The sequence below is a fragment of the Hipposideros armiger genome, unplaced genomic scaffold (assembly GCF_001890085.2).
Source record: "Hipposideros armiger isolate ML-2016 unplaced genomic scaffold, ASM189008v1 scaffold_234, whole genome shotgun sequence".
Lineage (NCBI taxonomy): Eukaryota > Metazoa > Chordata > Mammalia > Chiroptera > Hipposideridae > Hipposideros > Hipposideros armiger.
This window is the reverse complement of record NW_017731584.1, coordinates 902587-928982: the sequence shown is the minus strand read 5'-3', so window position 1 is coordinate 928982 and position 26396 is coordinate 902587. Positions and strand designations below refer to the sequence as shown.

At 40.4% G+C, this 26396-nt stretch overlaps 1 protein-coding gene across 9 annotated transcripts in view; it reads left to right on the top strand.

The window, feature by feature from the left end:
* The window catches only part of BACH2 (BACH transcriptional regulator 2), a 358299-nt gene that overhangs the window by 254369 nt on the left and 77534 nt on the right, over nucleotides 1-26396 (top strand). For 8 of the 9 annotated variants that reach the window (XM_019655018.1, XM_019655017.1, XM_019655020.1 and 5 more), the window contains one exon: nucleotides 21740-21994. In XM_019655018.1, coding sequence (XP_019510563.1) covers nucleotides 21740-21994 — 255 coding nt within the window. Of the gene's footprint in view, nucleotides 1-12728; nucleotides 12818-21739; nucleotides 21995-26396 lie in introns of those variants that run through there. The other variant, XM_019655023.1, reaches the window with a different exon arrangement.

Sequence of the window (26396 nt, the reverse complement as noted above, 5' to 3'; positions counted from 1 at the left end):
AGAGAAAATTGCCCTTTAGACTTAAAATATATAAAAAAATATGTTTGCATTAGGGCATTAATTAGGTCAATGATACAGTATGGAGTTCAGGAATAACATCAAATACATTTGAAATTTTAGTTTATGTTTAAAAAATCATCTCACTCAGATCAGTGTAGTAAAACTGGATTGCTCAATAAATGTTGCTGGGATGACTGATAACTGTTTGGAAAGAGTAAAATTTATTGATAGTTCAAGATAAATTCTAAATGGATTCTAAAGACTTACATTAAAAAAAAATCCTTACAAGTATTAACAGAATCCAGGGGGAAATTGTTTATATCTATAAGTGGTGAAGGCCTTTCAAAGTATGATACAACATTTAGAAGCTATAAAAGGAAAATGAATTCAATTACATAAAAATCAAAAATTTCTGAGGCAAACACCACCATAAACAAAGACAAAAGACAAGTGACAAAGTAGGAAAAATATTTTGCAACTCATATAAGAGAAAGGGCTGATTTCCCTAATATGTGAAGAGTTTCTACAAGATACTAAGAAAAACAGGCCAACAATGTAATAGAAAAAAATAGATTATTAACAGAGAATCTACATAAAAGGAAATATAAATAGCTGCTCGAAAACAGATGAATCATATCCAGTTTGATTTATTTTTAAAAATTAATATAAGTAAAAACTGATGTAATGCTATTTTTACCTACCAAGCAGGCAGAATTTTTTTAAGTTTAATAACACAATCTATCAGCAAAACTATGAATAAAAACATACTCTTGTACATTGCTGGTAGGAGTTTAAATTGGTATAATCTAAATGGAGGAAAATTCGGCAACATCAAAATTACAGAAGCTTATATCCTTTGATGCAGCAGTTCTGCTTTTGGAAAAATACATGAATGTGCAAAATTATGTGTGCAAAATTACAAGGTTCCATATTGCAGCCTTGTTTATGAAAACACAAGATTGACAACAACCCAAATGGTTATCAATAAAGAATGGGTACCCTGAATAGCCAAGCCAGTCCTGAGGAAAAAGAATTAGGCCAGAGGTATCAAACTCCCTGACTTCAAATTATACTACAAAGTGACAATAATCAGAACAGCATGGTACAGGCAGATAAACAGACACACAGACCAATGGAACAGAATTAAGAACCCAGAAATAAACCCACATATATAGGGGCAAATAATTTTTGACCAAGAACCAAAAATATACAATGAAGAAAAGAAAGCCTCTTCAATATATGGTGCTGGGAAAATTGGAAAGCTACATGCAAAAGAATAAAACTAGGCTGTTATCTGTCACCATACACAAAAATTAACTCATAATGGATGAAGACCTAAATATAAGATCTGAAACAATAAAATGTATAGAAGAAAACATAGGTACTAAACTTGCGGACCTTGGTCTTAGAGAAGATTTTATGAATTTGACCCCAAAGGCAAGGGAAATAAAAGCAAAAATAAATGGACTAAAAAGCTGCTGCACAGCAAAAGAAACCAACACAACAAAGAGACAACTAACCAAATGGGAGAATATATTTGCAAACAACGCCTTCGATTAGGGGCTAATATCCAAAATATATAAAGAACTCATACAAATCAACGACAGCAAAAACAATCCAATTTTAAAAAGGGCAGAGAACCTCAACAGATACTTCTCCCAAGACATATAAATAACCAACAGATATATGAAAAGATACTCAACTTCACTAGCTATTAGGAAATGCAAATCAAAACCACAATGAGGGCTGGCCGAGTGGTGCGATAGTTAAGAACTGGCTTGGGACGCCAGAGGGCCCCGGTTCAGATCCCACATATGAGGGCCAGTGACACTGCCCACACTGCCCTCCACAGCTAAGATGCTGAACAACAGCTCAACCTGGAGCTGGGCTGCCGTGAGTCGCTGGCGACGGTGTAGGCTGCAGCCCCTGTGGCAGTGGGTTGCCATGGGCTACCGTATGTAGCCAGCAGCCAGCGTGAGCGGCCAGCAGCCACAGTGAGCGGCCGTCCAGAAGCCGGCGACTGATCTGCCTCGCCCAGGAAGAGTGCAATGATGGTGCCAACTTGGGCCAGTGAAGCAACATCCTCCACAACTAGACTGAAGAACAAAAGGACAGCAACTTGTCTGTTCCCCTTCCCCCAATTCCCCAACACTGTTCCCATCCCCCCAATTCCCCAATAAAAATAAAAAAAAAAAACACAATGAGATATCACCTCATACCTGTTAGAATGGCTATCATCAACAAGACAAATAATAACAAGTATTGGAGAGGTTGTGGAGAAAAAGGAACCCTCATACACTGCTGATGAGAATATAATTTTTTACAGCCACTATGAAAAAAGAGTGTGGAGCGTCCTCAAAAAATTAAGAATAGAATTACCATATGACCCAGCAATTCGTCTTCTGGATATCCACCCAAAACATTTGAAAACATTTACCTGTAAAGATATATGTACCCCTGTGTTCATTGCAGTATTATTCACAGTGGCCAAGACATGGAAATAACTGAAGTATCCTTCAGTAGATAATTGAATAAAGAGATGTGGTACATCATATATACAATGGAATATTAATCATGAGAAAAGATGAAATAAACTGCCATTTGCAACAACATGGATGGATCTTGAGATTATTATGCTAAGCAAAATAAGTCAGACAGAAAAAGTTGAGAACCATATGATTTCACTCATGGGATATAAGACTGAAAACAACAAACGAACAAGACAAATGAACAAATACTCATAGATACAACAGTTTAGTGGTTACCAGAGGGAAAAGGGGGAAAACGGGGAGCTGTGAAAGGGTAAAAGGGGGTCAAATATATGGTGACGGAAGGAGATTTGACTTTGGGTGGTGAACACACAATGCAATATACAGATATGTTATAGAATTGTACACTTGAAACCTATATAATTTTATTAACCATTGTCACCCCAATAAACTTAATAATAAAAAATAAAATAAGTAATTTGTAATATACAGTATGTTCTCATAGTGAATACTATATAACCATAGAATAAGGATAAGAAAGATTTAATGTGTTGGTGTGGGATGATACCCAAGATATATTTTTAAGAGAAAAGCAAGGTGCATAATAGTAATATAGTATGTTAAGTTTTGTGTAAAAAAAGGAGAAAGATTTATCCATACATGTATATACTTTTCCTTAAATAGGCATAACATTCCTCTAGAAAGATACACTGGAAACATTAGTTGCCTCTAGGAAATGGAGCTGTGCCTTTCCTTAGCCTCTGGTGGTGGCCATTAATCAGTAGCATTCCGTGGCTTATAGATGCATTCTGTCTTCACATGGAGTTCCTTTTATAAAAACACCAGTCATATTGGATTAGAGGCCCACCCTATTCCAATATGACCTCATTTTAACTGATACATCTGCAACAACCCTATTTCCAAATAAGGTCACATTGTGTGGGACTTGAGGTTAGGCTTCACCATATCTTTTTGGGAAGGGACATAATCATTTTGTAACAAGGATTAATGGAGAGTTTTTAAAGAGTATTTGAGTAGCTACAGGAGAATGTTTTCATAGCATTGTAGTGATTGATTTGCAAAGTGTGCCATTGTTGAACTCTTGCAGAGAGAAGTAACCCAATGCTGTGACCAAGGGTGTCATCACCTTGGCCATCTTGCAGCTGCTGGAAAATCAGGGCCTAATTCACTGACTACCCACAGTTAGATTAAAAGAAAATAAACGAGGTGCTTTCTGGCTTCTTTGGTAGTCTCCTTCATGATCTTACAGTTGTAAAACACTACAGGCTGGCTCTTTACAGGTTACGGCTTGACGCATTGTGACCATTTATCTTCATCAAGAGTAGTAATGTTGGTCAGAAGATGGGCTTTCTCAAAAAGCCTCATTTTTCAGATTTACTCCTAGAATTCTGCAGAGCCCTCATTTTTCACTGGGCATGGGTATGGGGTTTAGTTTTCTGTCGAAGAGTCAGCAAGTTTCCAAATGAGTAACAGACACAGGGTGTGGTGTTGTGGCTTCCCTTTTGGTTGTGAATCCAAATCGCCCTTGAGGTATCTTTAATCCCACAATTCTCACCACCACTGAAGTTATTGTCCTAATTTAATGAAATAATTATTTTGTTGTCACTGGCTTCCAGTGTGTGTGGCTTATTGTGGATGCTCAGTAAGTATTACGTTGACTGAAGGAAGAAAAACAACAACATTTAGCCACTTCAGTGTTGAATGAGGCCTTTAAGAGTTTCAAAATTCAGCCATTCTAGGGCAGTCAAAATGAGTCTGTGTGAGAAGCGCGTTAGAGAAGTGGTTGCCTTGGGCAGGGAGTATTGACAAGGATGGGAATCTTTCTAGGATGATAGTTATAGCTTGATAAGGTTTGGATTACACAGATATATATATATGTTTATCAAAACCCAGTGAGTATGCACTTAAGATTTGTACATTTCATTGTGTGTAAATTTTATCTCAAAAGAAAATAACTGTAAATGAATCTTGAACTCTAGCAAATGATATGCCTGTTAAAATGTTTAGGGGGAAGTGTGTTGATGTCAGCAATTTACTTTGATATACATGGGGAAAAAAGATGGATTGACAGATGGATAGAGGGATGGACATAGATGGATAGATATGTAATGAAATAAGCATAGTAACATTAATTGTAGACTCTAGATGTGGGTATATAGGTGGTCACTGTAAGATTCTTTAAACTTTTCTGTAAGTATGAAATTTTTCACAATGAAATATTAAAAACATTCACAGTACAAAGCTGTACAGGACCTTGCAAATGCGGGACCAAAGTCTACTTGCCATTTTTATTCCTTGTCACAAGGAATGTCCACTACTTAAAACAAGGAACAGTATGGCTGCTAGAGGTCTCCTGGTGAATCCATCAACAGATTTACAGGAATATACAAGGAGTTTATTTTATTGCTTGACTGGGAGTAAGGCTCTGAAAAGGAAGTCATTGAAAAAGGGGGAAGGACATTTACCTTTCAGTGTGGCTTCATACCGTATGAGTTTATGCCAGTCATCTACATGTGGACCAGAAAGAAAGTGCATTAGGCCTCATTAAAACCAATGCTTTGTTTTATAATTGTGCTCATGACACAAAGGAAACCCACTTTATTTTTATATGAAGAGCTACAGCACTATGATGTTCTCTTGAAATTACTCTTCTTCTACCCTCCCCTGATCTTAATACTCATCCCCCTTGTGGAAATTAAGTGTAAATGAGGGGGCTTAATTTGGGAACAGATATTGTCTCCATGTGCTGACCCATGCCCCTCCTCCTCTATTTTCTCTAAGGCAGTATAGTAGAAACCTGGGAGTCAGAAACACTTGGGTTCCCCTGTTTCTGTTACTACATAGTTCTGTGGTCTTGAGTAAATCAATCTCTTTGGGCCTGAATTTCCACAATTGTAAAAGGAGCAGATTCAGTCAGATTTACAAGTGCCTACTAGTGCTAGAATGAAACTTTGCTTTTTTTTTTCTTTTTAACCCTGTCTTCCTATATCATCTTTTGGGGGCCAGCGGCAATGAAATCTTGAATCCAGACCCTGGCATTCTCTACAAGGAGGAACCCCCGGTCCAAATAAGACACACAAGAGACTGCTAGGAGCTTGTTTAAATAATACTTAAGATTTTAATGTCAGTGAATTTTCCATCTATTTCTCTATGTTAGTCAGTGATGAAGTTAGTCAAATTTTGAAGACATTCAAGAAATAAAAGCTCAAAAAAATCTGAAAACATTTATCCGTAAAGATATATGTACCCCTAGATTCACTGCAGCATTATTCATGGTGGCCAAGACATGGAAACAACCAAAAGTGTCCTTCAGTAGATGACTGGATAAAGAAAATGTGGTATATATACACAATGGACTCTTATTCAGCCATAAGAAAAGATGAAATACTGTCATTTGTACCAACATGGATGGATCTTGAGATTATCATGCTAGGTGAAATAAGTCAGAAAAAGACAAGAACCATCTGACTTCACTCATATGTGGGATATAAAACTGCAAGCAACAAGCAAACAAGACCAAAAAAACAAAAACTCATAGATACAGACAATAGTTTAATGGTTACCAGAGGTTAAGGGGGTGGGGTGGTAGAAGAGAGTAAAAGGGATCAAATATATGGTGGTGATGGAAGAACTGACTCTGGGTGGTGAACACACAATGCAATATGCAAATGATGTATTGTAGAACTGTACACTTGAAACATATAATTTTATTAACCAATGTCACCCTAATAAATTTAATTAAAATTTTAAAAAGAGAGAGAAGCCACGATGTATTACAGTGCATCTCTTCCAAAAATGTCAAGAAGAGCAGAAAAGAAAGTGATTTTTCTATTTGTGGAACTGTATGTTTTGTTTACCCAGGCTTATCCCCAGGTGAAATTTCATGTAAATACTGATTGTGGGAAGAGATTATCAGTTGCTAGTCAGGTATTTTTCCCAGGGAATGAAAGCAAAGTATTCCTAGCAGGATAAGTCTATTTTCATTCTCAGGGTGTAATAGAACTCAAAGGCAGGAGTAGTTTGTTGTGTCACGATATATAAAGAACCCAGAGAAGATAACTGGATAAACTTTGAACCTTCTCGTGTGCTGTTTATTCAACTGTATTGCCAAAGACAGAGACTGAAAACTTCCATTGTGTAGGTCCGTGGCATGTCTAACTACCTGAGGGGTAATTATACAGATATACATATATGTGTATTCGTAGTCACACCTAATATAAGTTATACACCAAATGTAGTTGTATCCATGTTGTGTCCTTTCTATAGATTGTGTTTTTATGTTATGTTTCTGTTTGCTTATTTCAGCATCAAGACTTACATATTTTCTCCCTTTGATCAGCTGTAACCAAATGTAAGCAGTGGGGCTACTTAAATAATGAAAGAAGCTAATTATCAAGGACTTTACTGATGTACTCAAGTTTGAGATGTTTTAGGTGAGGAGAACATGGGCAAGCCATCTGATTTGGTCCATTATTATATTTTCAATTATCTTTGGTGCTCAAAGAGAGACATTAATATAGTTGAGGATGACATAGCAAATTACCACAGCTCTCTAACCTTTTAAATTGCTAACACTGTTGTAATCTGTAATTATTGAAATCAGTGTGAGAATTGTGGCGCTGAATAATTATCTTTCCTGATACTTTATTGCTGAATGAATTATTAATCAGAATCAGTCTTGTATAGTATTTGCAGCAACTCAGAAGAATAATGTATCATTAAATTTCATTATTCCTATTTTTGTGCTAATATTTTATATGTTGTAATTGATAATTAATTGGCCAAAAACTCACACACTACTTGGGAGTTTCAGGTGGCTGCAAAATGTTCAGTGTGCTGAGTTCATTAACTAATGATCATTAAGTAGTGATCATTCTATAAAGACCATGGAGTCTAGTCGAGTCTATATGAGAAAGCTTTTGAAATTCGTATATTAATCATTAAGCCTTTCATGTTTTCTTTGAAAGCAGTAACTGTCAGCACATGTGAATAATGAAGAGATCATAATAGATTTCAAATCTGGTCAATTTTAAGTAATCAGATGTTGGTTATGAATATCAGGCTAATACACTAGATACAGTTGGTGTGCTTCTCTGTGTATCAGTGTCCATGCTAATTAAACAATGAGCAGTCTCTATATAACCACAGTTTCAAAAAGAGAATTACAGTGCTGTAGCCTGAAAAGCCATTTCCCCCTGCCTTTAATGAGCATAACTCAGGGTGTAGCACATCTTTATAGACAAAGTCTGCTCTAATCTTTTCCAATTGTCCGACATACTAAATGGTTTTCCCCCTCACAGACATACAGAATTTAAAATCTGAAAGGATTATAAACTTTTCCTTGACTGGCATTCTAACTAAGAATTCCTGGTGTGAGTCTCTCTTGGTGTCCTTTGCAACCTAGGTAACCAGCCAAAGCTCGGAATCCAAGAATGTCTTTCACTCAGCCTGAGTTCCATTGAAAAGAAACATTGTTGGGCATTTTATGTGAACTTCTGCCGTGCCATTTTATTTGATTTTTTTCAAGAAGGTGATGCTTTTTTCTGGTTTTCAAGTGTCTTCTTTAGAAATATACACTTTTTTTTTAAAACAGGTGAATGTCTTTTTTCTTTTTGAAAAATTTTGAAGGCATTGTGATAGAGAACTTTACAGTGCATATGCTATTTTTTAATCAATCCTTTTCTAAGCTGATCAGAAAACTGTCCACAGGAGATTGTTCCTGGGGATTACTGTGCAAATACACCCCCACTTTCCCAGGAAGATTATGAGTGGTTTATTTTGACATGGGTCATGTTGGCTCCAGTGTCTTACAATTCCAAATCATAAATGAGTACAATTCCAAATTATAAATTATTAAAAGAGGAGTTTGTTCTCAGACCACTATGAGTAGAACTCAGGCACACCTCTGTAGCATTTGAGGGAGAGTTACTCAATGGCCTTCATGCTTGTCTGATTTTGGAATGAAGATCAGAAACCTTCCTCTTACCACCTTTTCGAAATCCCAGTCCCCCCAGAGCCGTGTGTGGTCCCAGAGCAGCAGAAGCTCAGGCAATGGTCCTGCCAAGCTTGGTCACACTCTGAAAGCATTGTCCTGAGGATGCAGTTAGGGGCCCCTTGTGCCCATCATCTTCCAAGGGCTTGGAGGCCGAGGTGCCACTGAAATGGGATTGGTCCTCTGTTTGGCAGATTGAGATGGGAGACTGTGAACTTAGGGGAGGGAAACACAGCCATCTTTCAGCAGTGGGAGGGAGGCTGCTCTTACCAGGATAGAACAACTAAATTAAACTCTGGAAGGACCCACACTGTACAGAATGTATCCACAATGGATAAAGAATATGTCTTACTATTCTTGAATAGTTGAGCCCAGAAAGCTTTGGAAATAAAGCACACTTAAGACCCTTGCACTGAGAAAGTCTACAAATGTTAGCTTTTCTTTCACTGTATCAGTTGAAGCGTCTCCTATAGCTTTTGTACCTTCCCATTATCTTGGTTGCATACCTTGGAGGTCATATCATTAGTTTTTCTAACATTCGTGTTGCTCAGAATAGACTGAGTTTTCTGTGGATAAATGGATAGGCAAGGTGACCTGGCGGCCCAGAAAAAGACAGGCAGCTCCAGAGAGCATAGGAAGCTGTGTGAAGAAGAGGTTTGAAGAGACCTCAGCAGAAACAAAAGTAACAGAAAGCAGGGAAGGAGGATAGAGTTCAGGCAGGGGGCTGGGGATGGGGTTTGAATAGGGCGGTCCAGGAGGCCTTCCTGAGAAGTGTCACCTGAGCAAAGGCCTGAAGGGGGTCAGCAAGTGAGCCACCGCATCTGAACCTCAAAACAATCTCTGAGGAGGCAGGCTTTATCTTCCTTTCACATATAAGGAGACAGAGAGCTTAAGTAAGCTGCCCGTGTCGTCCAGCTCCAGGAAGCGGCAGCGTGGACATTCCTGGTTTGTAGGGCTGCCATGGATGACCTGCTTCGGGAGTTAAAATGCAGGTTTCCTAAAAACTCATAGACACTGACAATAGTGTAGTGGTTACCAGAGGGTAAGGGGGAAGGTAGCGTAGATGAAGGTAAATGGGATCAAATAGATGGTGATGGAAAGAGAACTGACTCTGGGCGATGAACACACAATGTGATATATAGACGATGTATTACAGAATTGTACACTTGAAACCTATGTAATTTTACTAAGCACTGTCACCCCAATAAATTAGAATTTTAAAAAAATGCTGGTTTCCAGCCCCACTTCAATTACCCTAATTCTATACGATTTGAGAACTGTTGTAATTCTAAGAGCCAGGAAGCTGGCCAGGAGAGTCTGAGTTACTGTATGTCATCAGGGATAAAGCAGGAGATACTGATGTGAAACAAGGACAAATTGTCATCAATCAGAATAAAAGGTGAATGGAAAAGTTGGTCTGGTTGAGACAGAAGAGCTAATTTTATGTAACACTTCCTGTATGTTGAATGAGCTAATGATCAAAGAACAGGTGGAGTATTTTAATCCTCACAACCCTGCCAGACAGATAGATGCTCTTTATCACGCCCTTTTTGTATAAGTCAGAAAACTGAGGCACAGAAACGTTAAGTGTCTTGCTGGAGATTTTGCAGCTAGTGAGTGGCACAGTCCGGATTCAAAGCCGGGCGGCCTGACTCCACAGCCTCCATTCCCAACTATCACACTACATTGTCTCTATAAACCATAATGTATTTAGTACGTGCTCACGACGCTCAAGGAACCGTTCTAAGTGCTTTCTGTATTTGTGCTTCAAATTGCTTTCTATGCCTTAACTGCCTATCGTGATGGAAGAGGATTCTGCTTTGTATGAAACATAGGTAAAGGCAGCAGAGGGAGAAAACCGGGAAAGCCTGTAACAGAAACACAGACTACTGAAAGCATGCACGTTTAGCAAATATAAGGCGATAGAAGCTTTAAGGAAACATTATTAGATGAGAAGCAATACAAGTTCCCCATCTGCCAGACGCCTTCTCTTGGCATGAAAAAGAAATATATCAGGGTTAAGTGCCCATAAGAGCAGACATTCCTGATATAATTATGTGGAGAATTAAGTCAGATGGTGGTGAGGATAATTCCTGAGGCAAGCAGAGTACTTGAAACTTCTCAGAGCACTCTCAGATCCACTGCCTTATTTGACCTTCATGGTCATTGTGGGATGTTACAGAGGGAAGGCTGCAATGGTGTCATGGCCAAAGTTGCCAGATCCCACACATTGTGCCGTCATTTTCTCACAGGCCATGGATGGAAATCCAGCAAATTGGCCTTTCCCAAAGTTTAAGCAGGAGAATCTGGCAAACAAAGACATACAGCATTCTTTGTGCAGCCCGGGTTTGCCCAGTAGAAGAAACTCCCAGTCTGTACACAACTGCAAATTAATATAACATACAAAGAAATTAATTTTCTTCCCATAATAATAGCTTTTATTTGTGGAGTATTCACTGTAAAACAAAGACCATCCTAAATACCTATTGCTTCATCTCGTTTAATCTCATGTGGCCATTTTGCAGCTGGAAAAACCAAGAATTACAGAGACTAATGAATGTACCCAAAGCCCTACGGCTAGGAGGTGGAAGAGCAGGGACTCAAACAGAGGCGCCTCTGTCTAGGGACAAAAAGAGGAATGGAAGCAGGTACCCTGTAGAGTCAAGAACAGCTGAGGCATCTCTTCCTGACTGGTGCATCTCTGCTTCTCCAGTGCCACCCGGCCAAAGGGCTGGCCCTTGTCACACCCCTTCCTGACCACTTGGAGGGAGGCTGTCTTCTCTCCCATGGCAGTTTTGACTTTTTATAATGAGTGAATTAGAAAATAATCCTTTTTTTAACATACTTTATATTACCTGATGCATATCCTGTGGAGTGCAAGTGGTGTGTAAGAGTGGTGGTGTAGGGCTGGCCAAGTGGCGTGTTGGTGAAGAGCTGGCTTGGGATGCCAGCTCTAAGCAGCAGGGCCCCAGTTCAGATTCCACATGAGAGCCAGTGACACTGCCCCACTGCCCTCTACAGCTAAGACGGTGAACAACAGCTCGACCTGGAGCTGTGCTGCCTGAGTTGCCGGCAACGGCATAGGCTGCAGCCCCTGTTGCAGTGGGCTGCCATGGGCTACCGTGTGTAGCCAGCAGCCAGCATGAGCGGCCGGCAGCTGGTGTGAGCTGCCAAGAGCCACTGTGAGCGGCTGTCCAAAGGCCGGCGACCGATCTGCCTCAGCCGGGAAGAGCACAATGATAATGCCAACATGGGTCAGTAAAGCAACGTCCTCCACAGCTAACCTGAAGAATAAAAGGACAGCAACTTGTCTGTTCCCCTTCCCCCGATTCCCCAGTGTTGTTCCCCTCTCCCAATTCCCCAATAAAATCTAAAAAATAAGAGTGGTGGTGTAGTACAGACATATAATAGGATTTATATTTTAAACAGCATACTCAGTGTCAGGAAGCATTTGTGTCCCTGCCTTTTGGTAACAATCATCATTACTCTGAGGAGCTGCCAAGGACAGGACAGGGACTCGGGAGGCTCCGAGCACATCGTCCCCCGCCCCCCATCTCTGTTCACTGACCTCCTGCCTTTTCCCCATACTCTTAGGAGACCATTTCACATGTGTGTTAATATTCCATCTCCATTTGATCTCCTGTATGGTGACAGATGGTCCAAGTGCTTTCATTACCTGAAATGGGATTTCACAGACTGCCGACCAATGGTTTAGCCTCATGGTTTTAATCATGTTTAAATGGGAAAACAGGAGTTAGGGTACCCAGGCTTCAGTGGAAATTCACAAACCTTTCCCAAAGCATTTCCCAAGACATCATTGAGCTGGATGACTTCTCTGCCCCAATTAGATGTTGCCTGCTTTGGGTCTGGGTTTCGATTGTTCTAGTTACCAGGTGAACCGTCTTGCAATCTAAACTTCACCCATCCCAGCTTGCATCCCTGTAGAGAAGATATTTCAGAATAGAACTATGTTGTCCAAAAGACCCTGATGCATGAAAGAAGCAAGTTTCCTTTTATTAAGAACCATTTCTGTGACAGCTGTATTTTTGCTAAGCCTCGGTGACTCACTTCTGTTTTGTTTCCCACCTGTAAGCAGCATGCCCTCTCAGGAAGGAGGGACAGGTATTGATAAGAGATCACAAGGATGAACAGCCACATAACTATACATATTCTTTCTGTACAGGCAGACCTTTCTGTCAGACGTGCACCTGGAGGTCACCCCCTGAGAAGGAGTTAGGTTGGATAGTCAAGTCTTTAGCATCCTAATTCCTGGTCAGATGAATCTACCGTTGACACATTACACATATCAGCACCTGTAAGTAATAACTAACCCAGGAAGCATGGCAGGAACAATGGCACTGCTAATATTGTGTTCTGCCTTTACATGGACACCCCAGCCCAGCATTGTCACTGACCTTGTGGGTAAACTTCTGACAGCAATTAGACAGTCAAGTCTTTTGAAGCTAATTTAAGGCACAAATTCTCTCTCTCTTTTTTTTTTAAGATTTTATTGGGGAATTGGGAGAGGGGAACAGCGTTGGGGATTCTGGAAAGGGGCACAGACAAGTTGCTGTCCTTTTGTTCTTCAGTCTAGTTGTGGAGGACGTCGCTTCACTGGCCCATGTTGGTATTATTATTGCGCTCTTCCCGGGTGAGGCAGATCAGTCGCCGGCCTCTGGATAGCTGCTCACGGCAGCTCATGCTAACTGCCAGCCACTCACGCTGGCTGCCGGCTACTCACGGTAGCTTATGGCAGCCCACTGAGCAGGGGCTGCAGCCTACACCATCACTGGCAACTAATGGCAGCCCAGCTCCAGGTCGAGCTGTTGTTCACCATCTTAGCTGTAGAGGGTGTAGCGTTACTGGCCCTTGTGGGATCCGAACCAGGGCCTTGCTGCTCAGAGCTGGCGTCCCAAGCCAGCTCTTAACCAACGCACCACTCGGCCAGCCCCGTAGGCACAAATTTTAAGTATCACACTTAGATGTTCTCTTCTTTCCTCCCTCCTCTCTCCCTTCTCTCTTCTTCCTTCCCTCCTTCCCTCTTTCTCTCTCCCTCTTCCCCCCACCCCCAACCAATCAGATTTGAAGTCTACTAATGGCTGAGTTTAGTTTTTGACAGTTGGGTTTGACAGTAATGCTAAAGTTGGAATTAGACAGACTTGCAGTCTCCCCTTTTTTCTGCATTTGACTATCTGTTGTCTTTTCTTAGTCTTTGATTCTCTGTTGTAAGTTTTGACTTGGTTCTTTTCTAAGACAGAATAATTTCTGTCAGGTTCTGGGAACTCCCCTCCCACCCGATGGAGAAGTTTTGGGGAGGGGGTGCGTGCCCTGTGTTGAACTGTGCACTAGGTACAAATCTGCAGTGCCTTCTATTAAAGTGTAAAATGATCCGTTGAGTCATCCTCCCTCTGGTTTGACTCAGATGCTTTATGGCGCAGTTTGCATGTCATTTCTCTGTAATGATTTCCCCATGGAGAAGGGTGTCTGATAGAATCCAGGCAGACTGAAGATTGCTCTGAGTCAAATGGATCTTTTATTCTTTTAGTATTAACCCTTATCTCTCAGTTTCCTGTCCTTCATTTTCCCTGAAGGAACCTTAATGAAGTAAATAGGTTCCACCACCCTCATTTAGCCTCCTAATCACTTTTCATAATTTCTTCTCACATTAGCAGCATGAAGCTCTAGGGTAATATTTCTCTGGCTAGGAGGGGAGGGAACGGGACACTGGGAAAGAATATTTCACATAGATGCCCCAATAAAGAAGAATGTAGAAAAGAAATGACTTTTCCCCGTCCTCTACCTCCTAATATGCAAGAAGCAAATGCTAATAGGAAGCAGAGATTGGTGTATGAGAAATGAATATAAATGGAGAACATAGATACAAAGAAACAGCACTAGAGACAAACTGGGAAAGACAAGTTAGAGAAGAAAACTTGCCAAGGGTAGGAAAGGACCTAACCTCAGCAGAAGAAATGGGGACTTTGGCTCCTACACTCTTAGCTGGGGGGTTACCACAAAAGAACCAAAAGCAAGAAACAAAATGCAGAAAAGAAGAGCAGAGTGGATGATGACAAAGCTGTACCTCCAAACCTGCAAATCCCTACTTCCATGATTTCTCCCTGCCCACTGTCCTGCCGTGCCCACATCCTCACGCCCACCATCACACAACCTCCACTAACAGTAATCACGTGTCTTAGACAACCGAGCATGTAGTCCCTTTCACCCACTGATTTCAAAGCACATTCCTTCATCTACTTTTTGAGATGACAGTGTATGCACTATGTTAGTGTTAAGCCCAAGCCATAGCCTTCTCTCTGGCCCCCAAACAGTGTGTGGTCTTGCCTGGGATCACTGGGTAGAGACTCAGGAGAGAAGATGGACACCCCACTTGACTCCATAGCCACATATCTAAGACAGCTTCTGAGAACCTATCCTGCACCCCGGAGCACTGTTTTGGACGGAGGGGAGAGGATAGATAGATAGAAAACAAAGTGTTGAAGTATTGCTCAGTACTTGTGGGTATTGTGTTCTGCTAATATGAGAAAATTGTCCCTTGATTCATCTGTCCTTCTAATTGATTTCATTTATAAGGGGGAAAAGTTCAGATTGTCATTGGGCCATTCTTTTTGTCTTCTTCATCTCTCCCAAAAGTTATGATGTGATGGCATTTTCCCCTTCCAGCCAGCTGTGTTATTTTGAGCATCTCTAACTTTCTAAAAACATTTTCTCACGAACTGTAGTTAGAAAAGCTCATGTTTCAAGTTTTTCCTGAAGTTTCTGTACTTTCATAGAACCATGAACATTAGAACTAGAAATACCTTGCCAGGTCACCTAGCTCATTTCCTCATTTTATAGATAAGGAAGTGGAAGTGCATTGAAGTGATTTGGTTTTCACAAGACAGAAGGTGAAACAAGGCATCTCTGAAAAGAATTTTGCTCAGAAGCCAAAAGCCTGAGCTCAGATTTCTCACCACCTCCCAAAAGATTTTGTCCCCACATTCTGCCCGTTGTTGGGGACTCTGATTTACCACATACAACTTGGAATCGTTAACTTACATTACCTGTGAATACCCTTCTCACCTTAAATTGTAGGCTACAAGTTGTAGGTATGTATTTTCATTCAAAACCAAAGTACACCCTTGGACCTTTATAATAAAGTCACAGAGCCTGAGGCAGGTAACTTGAGCTGTTAACTCTTTCCTACAATTTCAATTTGGGGGTAGCTGGGGGATTTTTTTAATTATAAAATATAAAGTAGATATAGACACGTGCATAAGACAATTATATAATTTAACACAATGTGAACACACATCCACCAATCACCAACGTCAAGAAATGGAATATTGTGGCAGCATCTCCAAGACCCCCTAGTGCCGCTTTCCAATAACAACTGTATCCCACGAACAGAACCTTTGAGTCGTTTCTTCACCACCTGTGTATATATCCCTAGATCTTTTAAGTTTTGTCCATTTTTGAACTTGACATAAATGGAATTCGATTGTATGCTATTATTTTGTGTCTTGCTTCTCTAGCTCAGTATTCAATGCTAGGTCTGTGAGAGTCATTCATGTTGTTGCAAGTGGCTTGATTTTGTTTTGTATTCTTTCATTGTATGACTATATGACTATACCTCAGTGTGTTTATTCATTCTGCTACTGACAGACATTGTGTTGTTTCCAGTTGAGGGCTATACTGAACAATGCTGCTTTGAACATTCTTGTACAGAGTTCCTGTTACGCACATGCAGGAGTGTCTCTTGGGTGTAACCTAGGAATGGGAATGGAGTTACTGGGTCATAATCTGTGCATGTCTTCAACTATATTAGATAATATCAAGCTGTTTACCAAAGAGGTTGAACATCAGTGTTCATCAGTGTATGATAGTCCCTGTTGCTTCACGTGTTCGCAAACACTCGATATTATCAAATTTTCTGATGCTTTCCAGTTTAGTGGAAACTGGGATATGTTGGTACAGTATATCTTTAATTCCTTATTACCTTTAGATTAATACATATAGTCTGCTTCCAACGTTCTAGTATTTCTTGTAGCTCAGCCTCTGTATCCCATCCTGCCTTTCCATACAATTTACATTAATATATAGACATGTTAGTAGTTGTCACTGTTTTATTACCGGATATTTAGGAAGTTTAGATTATTTTTTATTTTGGTCTGTTGAAAAGAATCAGTGAAACACATCAACAACAAATAATTACGAAAAAATTGGGGCTTATTATGATTGCCCCTAATTTTTTTTAAATGTTTTTCAACTGTGCAGTACAAACCATTATCACAAACAATATCAGTAAATTGAACTTCCTCCTGAAAGGTCAAGGAAAATGGAAGTTTATATTGAAGCACAAGGATCATTATGAGCTATTAAGGATCTGATGCTACAATTGCAAGTGCTTCTTCCTAACAGCCTGAAATTTCAGTTCCCTTGGCGCTAACTAGTACACACGCAGATGGAGTGTTTGAGTAAATAAAGAATATGGAACATTTTAGCTGCTCCATGTCAGGCCCTTACTTTAGCTATCTAAAGCATTAGAGACGTTAAGTGACAGGCACTGCAGATTTCCATTAGAAAATCCTGAAATTGGATTCCTCTCCACTTTAAGTAAGAAGTTTGGGTCTTGATGCGATTGAAAAGTGTTTCTAATCCAAAAGTGATAACATAGTCATTTTAATGGCACTGTGCACTCTAAAATTTCTATAGACTTGATAACTTTCTTTTATAAAAATGAGCTCTTACTATTTCATAGTAAATAACTTTTTTTAAAAAAGCATGCTTGATAAGGGCAAAAATTTACTAACTTCAGTGTTTGATTCACAGAATTATTTACTTAATGCACTGTTTCTAGAGGAAATGTGGTTGGAATTTCAAGTGAAATGGTTTATAATTTGGTCCTTTTTCATAACCTGCAAGGCGTATTCATTTCTTTTCATCTGAAACATTCTAGACATGACAGGTTGTCTGAAAAACTTAACATTCTACTCTTTTGTGAATTGCAGCTTTTCAGATTTCCCACTCTAGATTTTTTTTCTCTTTTTAGTTTTTTAATTTATACTTTTATCTTCAGAACTGTTAGCTATTTTAATTTCTGAATATGACTGAATAATGAAGAGTGAGTGAGTGAATGAATAAGTGAGTTTGCCTTCTTTAATACTATATCTGTGACTGATAAAAGTTGTGGTCTGTGTAGCTTTTTGAGGAGATGAACATACTATAATAGTAACTGACTACTGAACCATATGATGAGATGATTGCAATATATGTATATGTACATGTGCAGCTGAGTTTTTTGGCCTACAAGAAGAGGAATGAGATCCAGCCAAAACCCAAATCAGAACCTTTGGAAAGCTTCCTTACAGTCTGATTTCAGCTAATGTCTACACACTTTAACACATTGTCTCATGCTTAGCGTAAAGACTGGCTGTCAAACTCCTACATGCTATTCTGGGCTCTGTTACTCACTGCAAAGTATCTCATTCTTAGATCCCATGGTTCCTACTACAGATTTCAGGATTTGCTACATTCAGGGTAAAATGTTGTTTAATTAATATTAGTAAGGCAACTGAAAAAAAGAAAACTCAATGGGACATAATTCAGTGATAGGAGAAACAGAATTCAGGTTGGAATTAGTTAGTCAAAAACAAATTGGAGGCATTCCCAGAAGAGCACCCATGATGATCAGAGCATGGGAAGGGCTAACTGATTTCTAAAAGAAGAAGCAGTCATGTTCCATTATGCTTGAAGAGGAGCCAACTAGGATGGGTATAATAAGATCCAATAGGAATGTAAAGGCAAAGAGAAGTAGAGTGGTGCTGGCATGGCAGAAGGAAGGATTATCCAGGAATAATGTAATAAAATCAAGAATATCCTCAGACGGGTTAAAGTCTAGCAACAGCTTTATGGGAGTGATAGATTTTAGATTATACCATTTGATGAACAGATCAGTTGTGTTCTAAATGTCTTCTAAAACTCTCTGGAAGGTTTAGCCCAAAAAGCAGACATCCATGTTCATGTGACTCTCATAATCTGATTTATCGACTCAGGGTGCACATACTACCACATCTCCTTTTTCCCCCCAAACCTGCCCTATTATCAGGATATGGAGTCTTTCTTTCAGAGAAAGACACAAGTACCCCTTCCCCGCCCCTAGCTGTCTTAAAGCCAGAAAGAGACCATCTTGCTTGTGAACTGGAACCTGAGAGTCCATCCACTGCCTTGGCTTTTCCACTGTTGATGACTGCTCTTACTTGGTGGGACAGACCCTTGTCCCATGCTTCTGTACAGTCATCAGACCCCTGCTTGGACCTCAGTAGAACTCTACTCTGGGTTCCTGCAGGACATATTTTTTTAGTTTATACTCCCTTGCTCAGCCATGGTTCCCAGAACAAACTTCTGGGCTGAGATAGCCAGGACTGGAGGAGCTAATAGCATCAGCTCCACAAATTGTGCCAAATATCCTCCTAGGTTTTCCATTTCTGAAAGGCAATTTCATTTCAAGAGACTAGCTCCTTTCCATTTACTAAGGGATACCATGATCTATCCAGACAGATCTTCTTAACTTGGAACCTATGGGAGCCAGGAATTGGGGTCCTACTTCCTTCTCTCCCAGCAGGCTTTGGTTTCTTCCTATATATTGTCCACCCCATTCCCTGTAACCAGCTCTGCAAAATCAACAACAATAAAAAAGAGTATATGATCAATCTTGATAAGGTCAAAGAAAGCTAGTTTATCTCAACTAAAATGACAGTATCCCACTCCCTGTGATCAACTAGGTATTTCTTTTAAGACTCTTAGACTCATAAAATTGTAGATCTGTACAAACTTTGTTGGTCTTCTACTCCAGACTTTTTATTTTACAAACATGGAAGCAGTTCCAGAAAATGTTAGGGGATTTATCCAAAATCCACAAAGCTAGTCAGTGCCAGAGCTAGACCAAAAGTCCTATACCCCCAGTTCACTCCTCTTTCCACTGCTCCCCACTTTCATTCCTCTTGTGATTTTATTTCATTTCATGTTTCACGAAAGAATTTGTGGCTTTTTATCCTTAATATCAAGCTTCTCTCTTCTTGTTGTAGGTGCATTAATAAATGGATTAGAAAAATGAGATGTCTCTTATAAATCTCCTGCTTCTTATAAATTAAACACACCATTTACATCCTAGGACAGTAATTGTTCCACCCAATTGAGTGATGCCTGGTATTGTGTGCCTTTTAACAAAATGTTAGCAAATTGAATTCAACAATGTGTAAAAAGGCAAATATATTATGATCAAGAAGAGTTTATCCTAGAAATGCAAGGTTGGTTTAACATTCAAAAGTCAATCAATGTTACTCACTATATTACCACACTAAAAAAGAAAAACTATGTGATAATTTCAATAGATGCAGAAAAAACATTTGTCAAAATCCAACATCTGTTCCTGATTTTAAAAATAAAAAACCTCTCAGCAAACTGGGAATAGACAGAAACTTCCCTAACTCAATAGGGGCATCTATGACATGCCTGTAGCTACCATCATAAATAACAGTGAAAGGTTGAATACATTCCTCCTGACATCAGGAACAAGGCAAGGACATTTACTCTTACCACTTCTAGTCAACATTGTACTAGAGGTTCTAGCCAATGCATTAAGGTAAGAAAAAGACCTTGAAATCACCCAGATTGGAAAGGAAGTAAAATGTCTTCATTTATTAACAACATAATCTTCTATGTAGAAAATCTATGGAATGTACAAAAAGAAAGGTTATGAGAACTAATAAGCAAGTTAGGCAAAGCTGTAGGAAACAAGATCAATACACAAAATCATTACTATTTCTGTATGCTAGCAATGAAAAACAGAAATTAAAAAATGAAAACATTTTATAATTGCATTAAAAATATTAATATCTAGGTGTAAATCTGACAGAAAATATGACCTTGGTTTAGGCAAAAGCTTTTTACATACAACACCAAAAGCATGCTCCGTAAAACCAAAAATTGCTGGGCTGGCTGAGTGGTGCATTGTTTAAGACCTGGCTTGGGACGCCAGCTCTGAGGAGCAGGGCCCCGGTTTGGATCCCACATGGGGGCCAGTGACACTGCCCTCTACAGCTAAGATGGTAAACAACAGCTCTACCTGGAGCTGGGATGCCGTGAGTCACCAGCGATGGAGTAGGCTGCAGCCCTTGCTGCAGTAGGCTGCCATAAGCTACCGTGTGTGGCTGGCAGCACGCGAACAGCCATCAGCCAGTGTGAGCTGCCAAGAGCCGCCATGAGCGGCTGTCCAGAGGCCGGTGACCGGTCTGCCTCACCCGGGAAGAGCACAATGATAATACTAACATGGGCCAGTGAAGCGACATCCTCCACAACTAGACTGAAGAACAAAAGGACAGCAAGTTGTCTGTTCCCCTTCCCCAATTCCCCAACACTGTTGCCCTCCCCCAACTCTCCAATAAAATCTTAAAATATATATATATTTCAGTAGATACATTTTAAAGCAAAGAGCTCTTTTGTAAAAGTAATCTTCACTGTTGAATACATCTTTTTTTTAATGCCTCCTATTGTGATATATTGTGTTTCTTTTCAAGAGCTTTTCATGCACAATAATATCATCGTGTTGGTTGTGCTTTGTCCTGAAGTGGCAGAGGCAATTGCAATAGCTGGCTGTATCTACTTTTTAGTACACATCCAGTTTAGTTGACTTGTTAAATTATACATTGTGATTAGATATTTACTCTGCTTGGTATCTTAGCCAAATTTCAACTTAGGAACTTACAAGTATTTAAATCAAGAAAGCATTGCAAATACTTCAAAATGATTCATTTCCTCTTAACACAAAGCTCAATTAATACTTGAATTGGGAATATATATATATATATATGAATATATATATATATATATATATATATATATATATGCAAGTTCCTTTTCAGTCAGTCATCAGAATGAGAACTACAAAGTTTTTAAAGGATGTATGTGTTTTAAATGTGTTGGGTGTTCCATTAAAAAACCTGGCTTTGTTTCCATGAGGTAAAAGACACAGTAAATGGGAAGGATAAAAGTCAGCCATAAAATACAACTTTCCAGACAATGATTCCGAGCCCATTGCGCTGAGCATGAAAATACTAATGAACAATTCTGCCCTTTCCGGCCTGGCTCATGGCAGTGAGATACAGGAACTTGGAAGTTCTTCCTCGCCTTCTCTCTCTCACTCAAATAGCTGTGGTGACCCGGCCTTTCTTTCTTGCAGGGTGTGAACGGCATGTCTGTGGATGAGAAGCCTGACTCCCCCATGTATGTGTATGAGTCCACAGTCCACTGCACCAACATCCTCCTGGGCCTCAATGACCAGCGGAAGAAGGATATTCTCTGTGACGTGACTCTGATCGTGGAGAGGAAGGAGTTCCGGGCCCACCGGGCTGTGCTGGCTGCATGCAGTGAATACTTCTGGCAGATGCTCGTCGGACAGACGAAAAATGACTTGGTGGTCAGCTTGCCTGAGGAGGTAGGGTGGTTCGGTTTGTTTGTGTGGCTGCTTGCTGATGGAGGCTTATTGACTTGTAATCAGTTGTCTGAGTAGGAGCCAGAAGGTGGACCCTGTGCCATCCCCCCTCAGGGGCTGATGTCCACGTCACTCACACATTAGGTTTGTGGCAGAGCCAGTTTCTATTTGATACACGTCAAGTCTCAGAGGCATGAGTCTGAACAGAGCATCTTTCTTTAGGGGAACTGAACCCCACCTGTGGCTCACAGCCACTCGTAGTTTCTAGTTCACTTACTCTTTGGGTTTTGAGTAGTTCAGCCAGAGTTTGGTGCAGTCCTCCATGTAGGATCTGAATCACTGGGACTGTTGCTATGATTCTTCGGTTTCAAATGATTGAAGGAGCGCTTGATTTCCCTTGAGAGTTAAAGAATGAGCATATTCACAGCCCCTTCTTTGCTTGGGGGAAAAGTAACAGCAAGCAGTAATTTTCACAGTTAATATGGAAAGAGGCTAAGAAGTGTAAACTTGCTTTTCTAACTATTGTTGAAACTACCCTACTCAGGTTTCTTAATTACTTCGGCGAGTCCTGTCATTTCTGCCCTTTGGGGACACTGGTGGCTGGACCTAGTTCTGTCCAGAGATGACATTCAATTGGATGGTTTGAGCTGCAAGAATTCAAATGATGGGCCTCACAATGACAGACTAGTAAACTGGTCACCCTTTGAACTGTGTATACAGTTCCTCTTCTTCCATCTTCCTGACTCCCCTGCATGTTCATGGGACAGAGGGTAAAACTGAGCAGTCTAGGGCTTTGTGTTCAGGGCCAGACTCATCCCCTCTGCACCAGCACAGTGTGCAACACTAGTCCCCACCGCATGCTGTGCCGGCTCTGCACGGCACAGCTCGCAGGGACACAGCGCACATCCATAGTCTGTGCACATACAGCCCCAGGGTTGTGCAGTGATACACTGAGCGGCTCTCCACACAACCCGAGGAGAAACCAAAGGCCCCACCACCCTCATGCAAGGTGCTGATGAGTACAACTAGCATTAAATCCCAGGGCTGCAAACCAAAACGCCTCCAAAGGCCTGGCAAATAATATGAGTAAAGCGGGTATGTATAAGATAGGATAAAGTGGTGGGCAAGTGCCTGCTCCACAGAAAGGCAACCAAATTCAACATAAAAAACAGACAACCAAGACATGGGGGTCAGAGGGGGTCTCCAGAGCCAGTCCTTTGTTGAGCGACATCTGCTGTGACTCCTGGAGAGCGGGGCAGAGTGGCCAGCTGATAAAGTGAGGACGCGTAAGCACGTGGCATTTTCACATTTTCTTTTCTAATGTACCAACATAAAAGGCTTCATTACTACTCCTCACACCACTCACAAGTAGGTAATTAGAATGGTCCCAATACTGAAAGCCAAAGGACAAATCAGTTGGAGATAATGTAACTGGGACTGGGGTAGGGAGGGAAGTTTACGTACCAAGTAATGTGGGAAGCCAAGGTATGGCAGATGTGGTGTGACCGGCTGATCGGAGCTGGGTTTTCTTCATCTGCATTAATGGGTGCATGAACACCATCATTAGGAGAAATAATAAATACAAAAGTCCTCGCCCCGGTCCTTGTCCCATAGTAGGCATTTGTGAAACATAAGATTCTTCTTCTCTAGATGGGGAGCAAGTATGCCTTTTGAATTTACTCCAGCTCTAGAATTTCCTGGAAATATTTTGAAAACTTTTGATTATCCAGAATGGTCTTGGGAAGGGGGCAAGGCTTACAGTTAAATTATGATTTGTGTCTGTTTGAGAGCCACCTCATTTATATTTTTTCCCGATTTTCAAAAAATTAGATTGTATTAAAATATATTTACACATGAAAATCACATTTTATGTAATTAGTTTCTCTTCAGTGACTGTTGACACCATCTTGAGACTCACGGGACCATGTGCCCTAAGTCCTGGTCTGCCCCGGAATTAGCTCTGGAATCCTGATCTACTCACTTAACCTTTGTGAGCCCTGGTTCTTATCTGTAAAAACCCCTAAAATTCTGAAAGTCCTTGAGTTGTTTATCATAACACAAGGCAGTAGAATTTAAAGGAAACTGGGATATAAATGTATATCATGGAACCTAAAAGTTTCTTGTTAGATTAAATCCTTGATAATTATTTATTTCCTTGGTGTTGGGTGATCTTTAAAGCAAAAGGCACACTGTATAGTCATCCCACAAAAAAATCTACTATTTGACCATTTTGATTACATTCCAGTTAAGTAGGAATTTGCAATGTGTTGATTTCTTTCTTCCTAGCCATGCAAAATGATTGCTGTCGATACGTCGTCTGCATTTCCAAACCATTAAAACTTTCTGGTTGTTGATGTACCTGAAACCTTCAGACATAACTAGATACTTTTTTCTTCCTATGAAACATGTATTCCTGTTGTCAATAACCCAGCTTTAATTATCTTGCTGATAAGGCATGAGAGTCAGCCCCAGTGGCACTTTCCTTTGTGGGTCTATAATTGTTTCTGCAGCCTCCTTGCAGGCCCTGTTCCTCTGCTCAGAGCACCCCCCTGTGGCCTCGAGCGCTGGGAGTCATTTTCCTCTCCTTGCTGTGTACACACTGAAATGTCCTTGCAGGCTCTGTGGCCATTGTCCCACTTAGCTCAGTGAATGACTTCATAGAAGTTGAATGAAGTGGTGCATAAGCAAAAGTCCCAAACACTACCTTGGAAAGTCACTGCCTGGAACTAACTGGCATTCAGTTCATATGACATAAGAAAAAGCATTTGATTAGCCCCTTGGAAATCTTTAAACCTCATCATAATTCCATCACCGAATCCAAATCAACTTCTGGCCCTATCCCAATCTTGTTCACACTTGGCCCACCTCTACACTCCCTGGCCAGACAAGCGCTTTGTTTCCCAGGGGCCAATATGGCTGAATCTGAGAGCTCCTCCTTGGATTATGAAACTTCCAGATACAGACTGCTGCCCGTCCCACCTCCCTACTCGGTCAAGTTTAGGCCAAACCCAGCTCTGGCCTTCAGCTCCTGCCTGGTTGTGCAGTTTTACCCCCACCGCCACCCCCAAATTACCAGTAAATTAGAGCCACTCACAGTGGCCAATGTAGCCTCTTAAGTGGAAGGGTGAGAGAAAAATATATAGACCTCCTTCTAGAAGCCAACGAGTAATTTAATTGCCTTGCTTTTTCCCTCTACACCCCAAAAATGGAATGACAGATAGTCTCTAGAATTTATATGACTTGAGTGTTGGCTCCCCATTGGAAAACACACCCAGGAATGTGTGTCAGTAAATAGTAGGAGATAAGGCATTGTTCTTAGTACTTTCATTAAATAATGAAACAGATCATTTAATGTATAATTAGTAAGTGTATCTTGTGCTGAGAGATGAAGAGAAAGTGGTTGATGTGCCAAGCATTGCAAGGCCGTTATCCCACTGCTCATTAGTATTAGAGTTGGCTCAACAAACACCTCCTTAGCTATAGTCACGGAAAACATTTCAAGCTGGATGTCGACCATGCTGGAAGTGTGTCACAGTCATGAAGTTCATTCTTATGGTGTGTCGAGTACAGAGGGCAGGAATGGGGTGTGCTTCCTTAGAAGACGTGGAGTCCACACTGGGTTTGCACATCAACCCCATTCTTATGGGGCTGTTTGCTCCCTCCCGGAGTGCTAGGGGAAGAGTAGCTGTTGAGAGATTATTGCCAAGTTCTATTATCAAAAAGTCAAAAGATAAGAAGTATAACAAGTGTTGTCGAGGATGTGGAGAAAAGGGAACCTTTGTGCATTATTAGTGGGAATGTAACTTGGTACAACCATTGTGGAAAACAGTAGGAAATTTCCTCAAAAAATTTAAAAATAGAACTACCATTTGATCTAGCAACCCCACTTCCCATTATATATCTGAAAGAAATAAAATCACTATCTGGAAGAGATATCTGCATTCCCGTGTTCATTCATTGCAGCATTATTCACAATAGCCAAGATATGGAAACAATCTAAGTGTCTATTGACAGATGAATGGATAAAGGAAATGTGATATACACACACACACACACACACACACAAATACATACAAATTTATATGTTTATATGTATATATTTATATGTATACACATAAATATAATGGAAAGTTATTCAGTCATAAAACAGAAGGAAATCCTGCTGTTTGCAGCTGCAATGTGGGTAAACCTGTAGGGCATTATGCTAAGTGAAATAAGCCAGACATAGAAAGACAAATATTGCATAATCTCACTTATATGCAGCATCTAAAAAAAAGTCATACCCATCTAACAGAGTACAATGGTTACCACAGGTTGTGGGGGGTGCAGGACAAAAACAGGAGATATTAATCAGAGGGTATAAACTTTCAGCTATAAGATAAAGGAGTTCTGGAAACCTAATGTA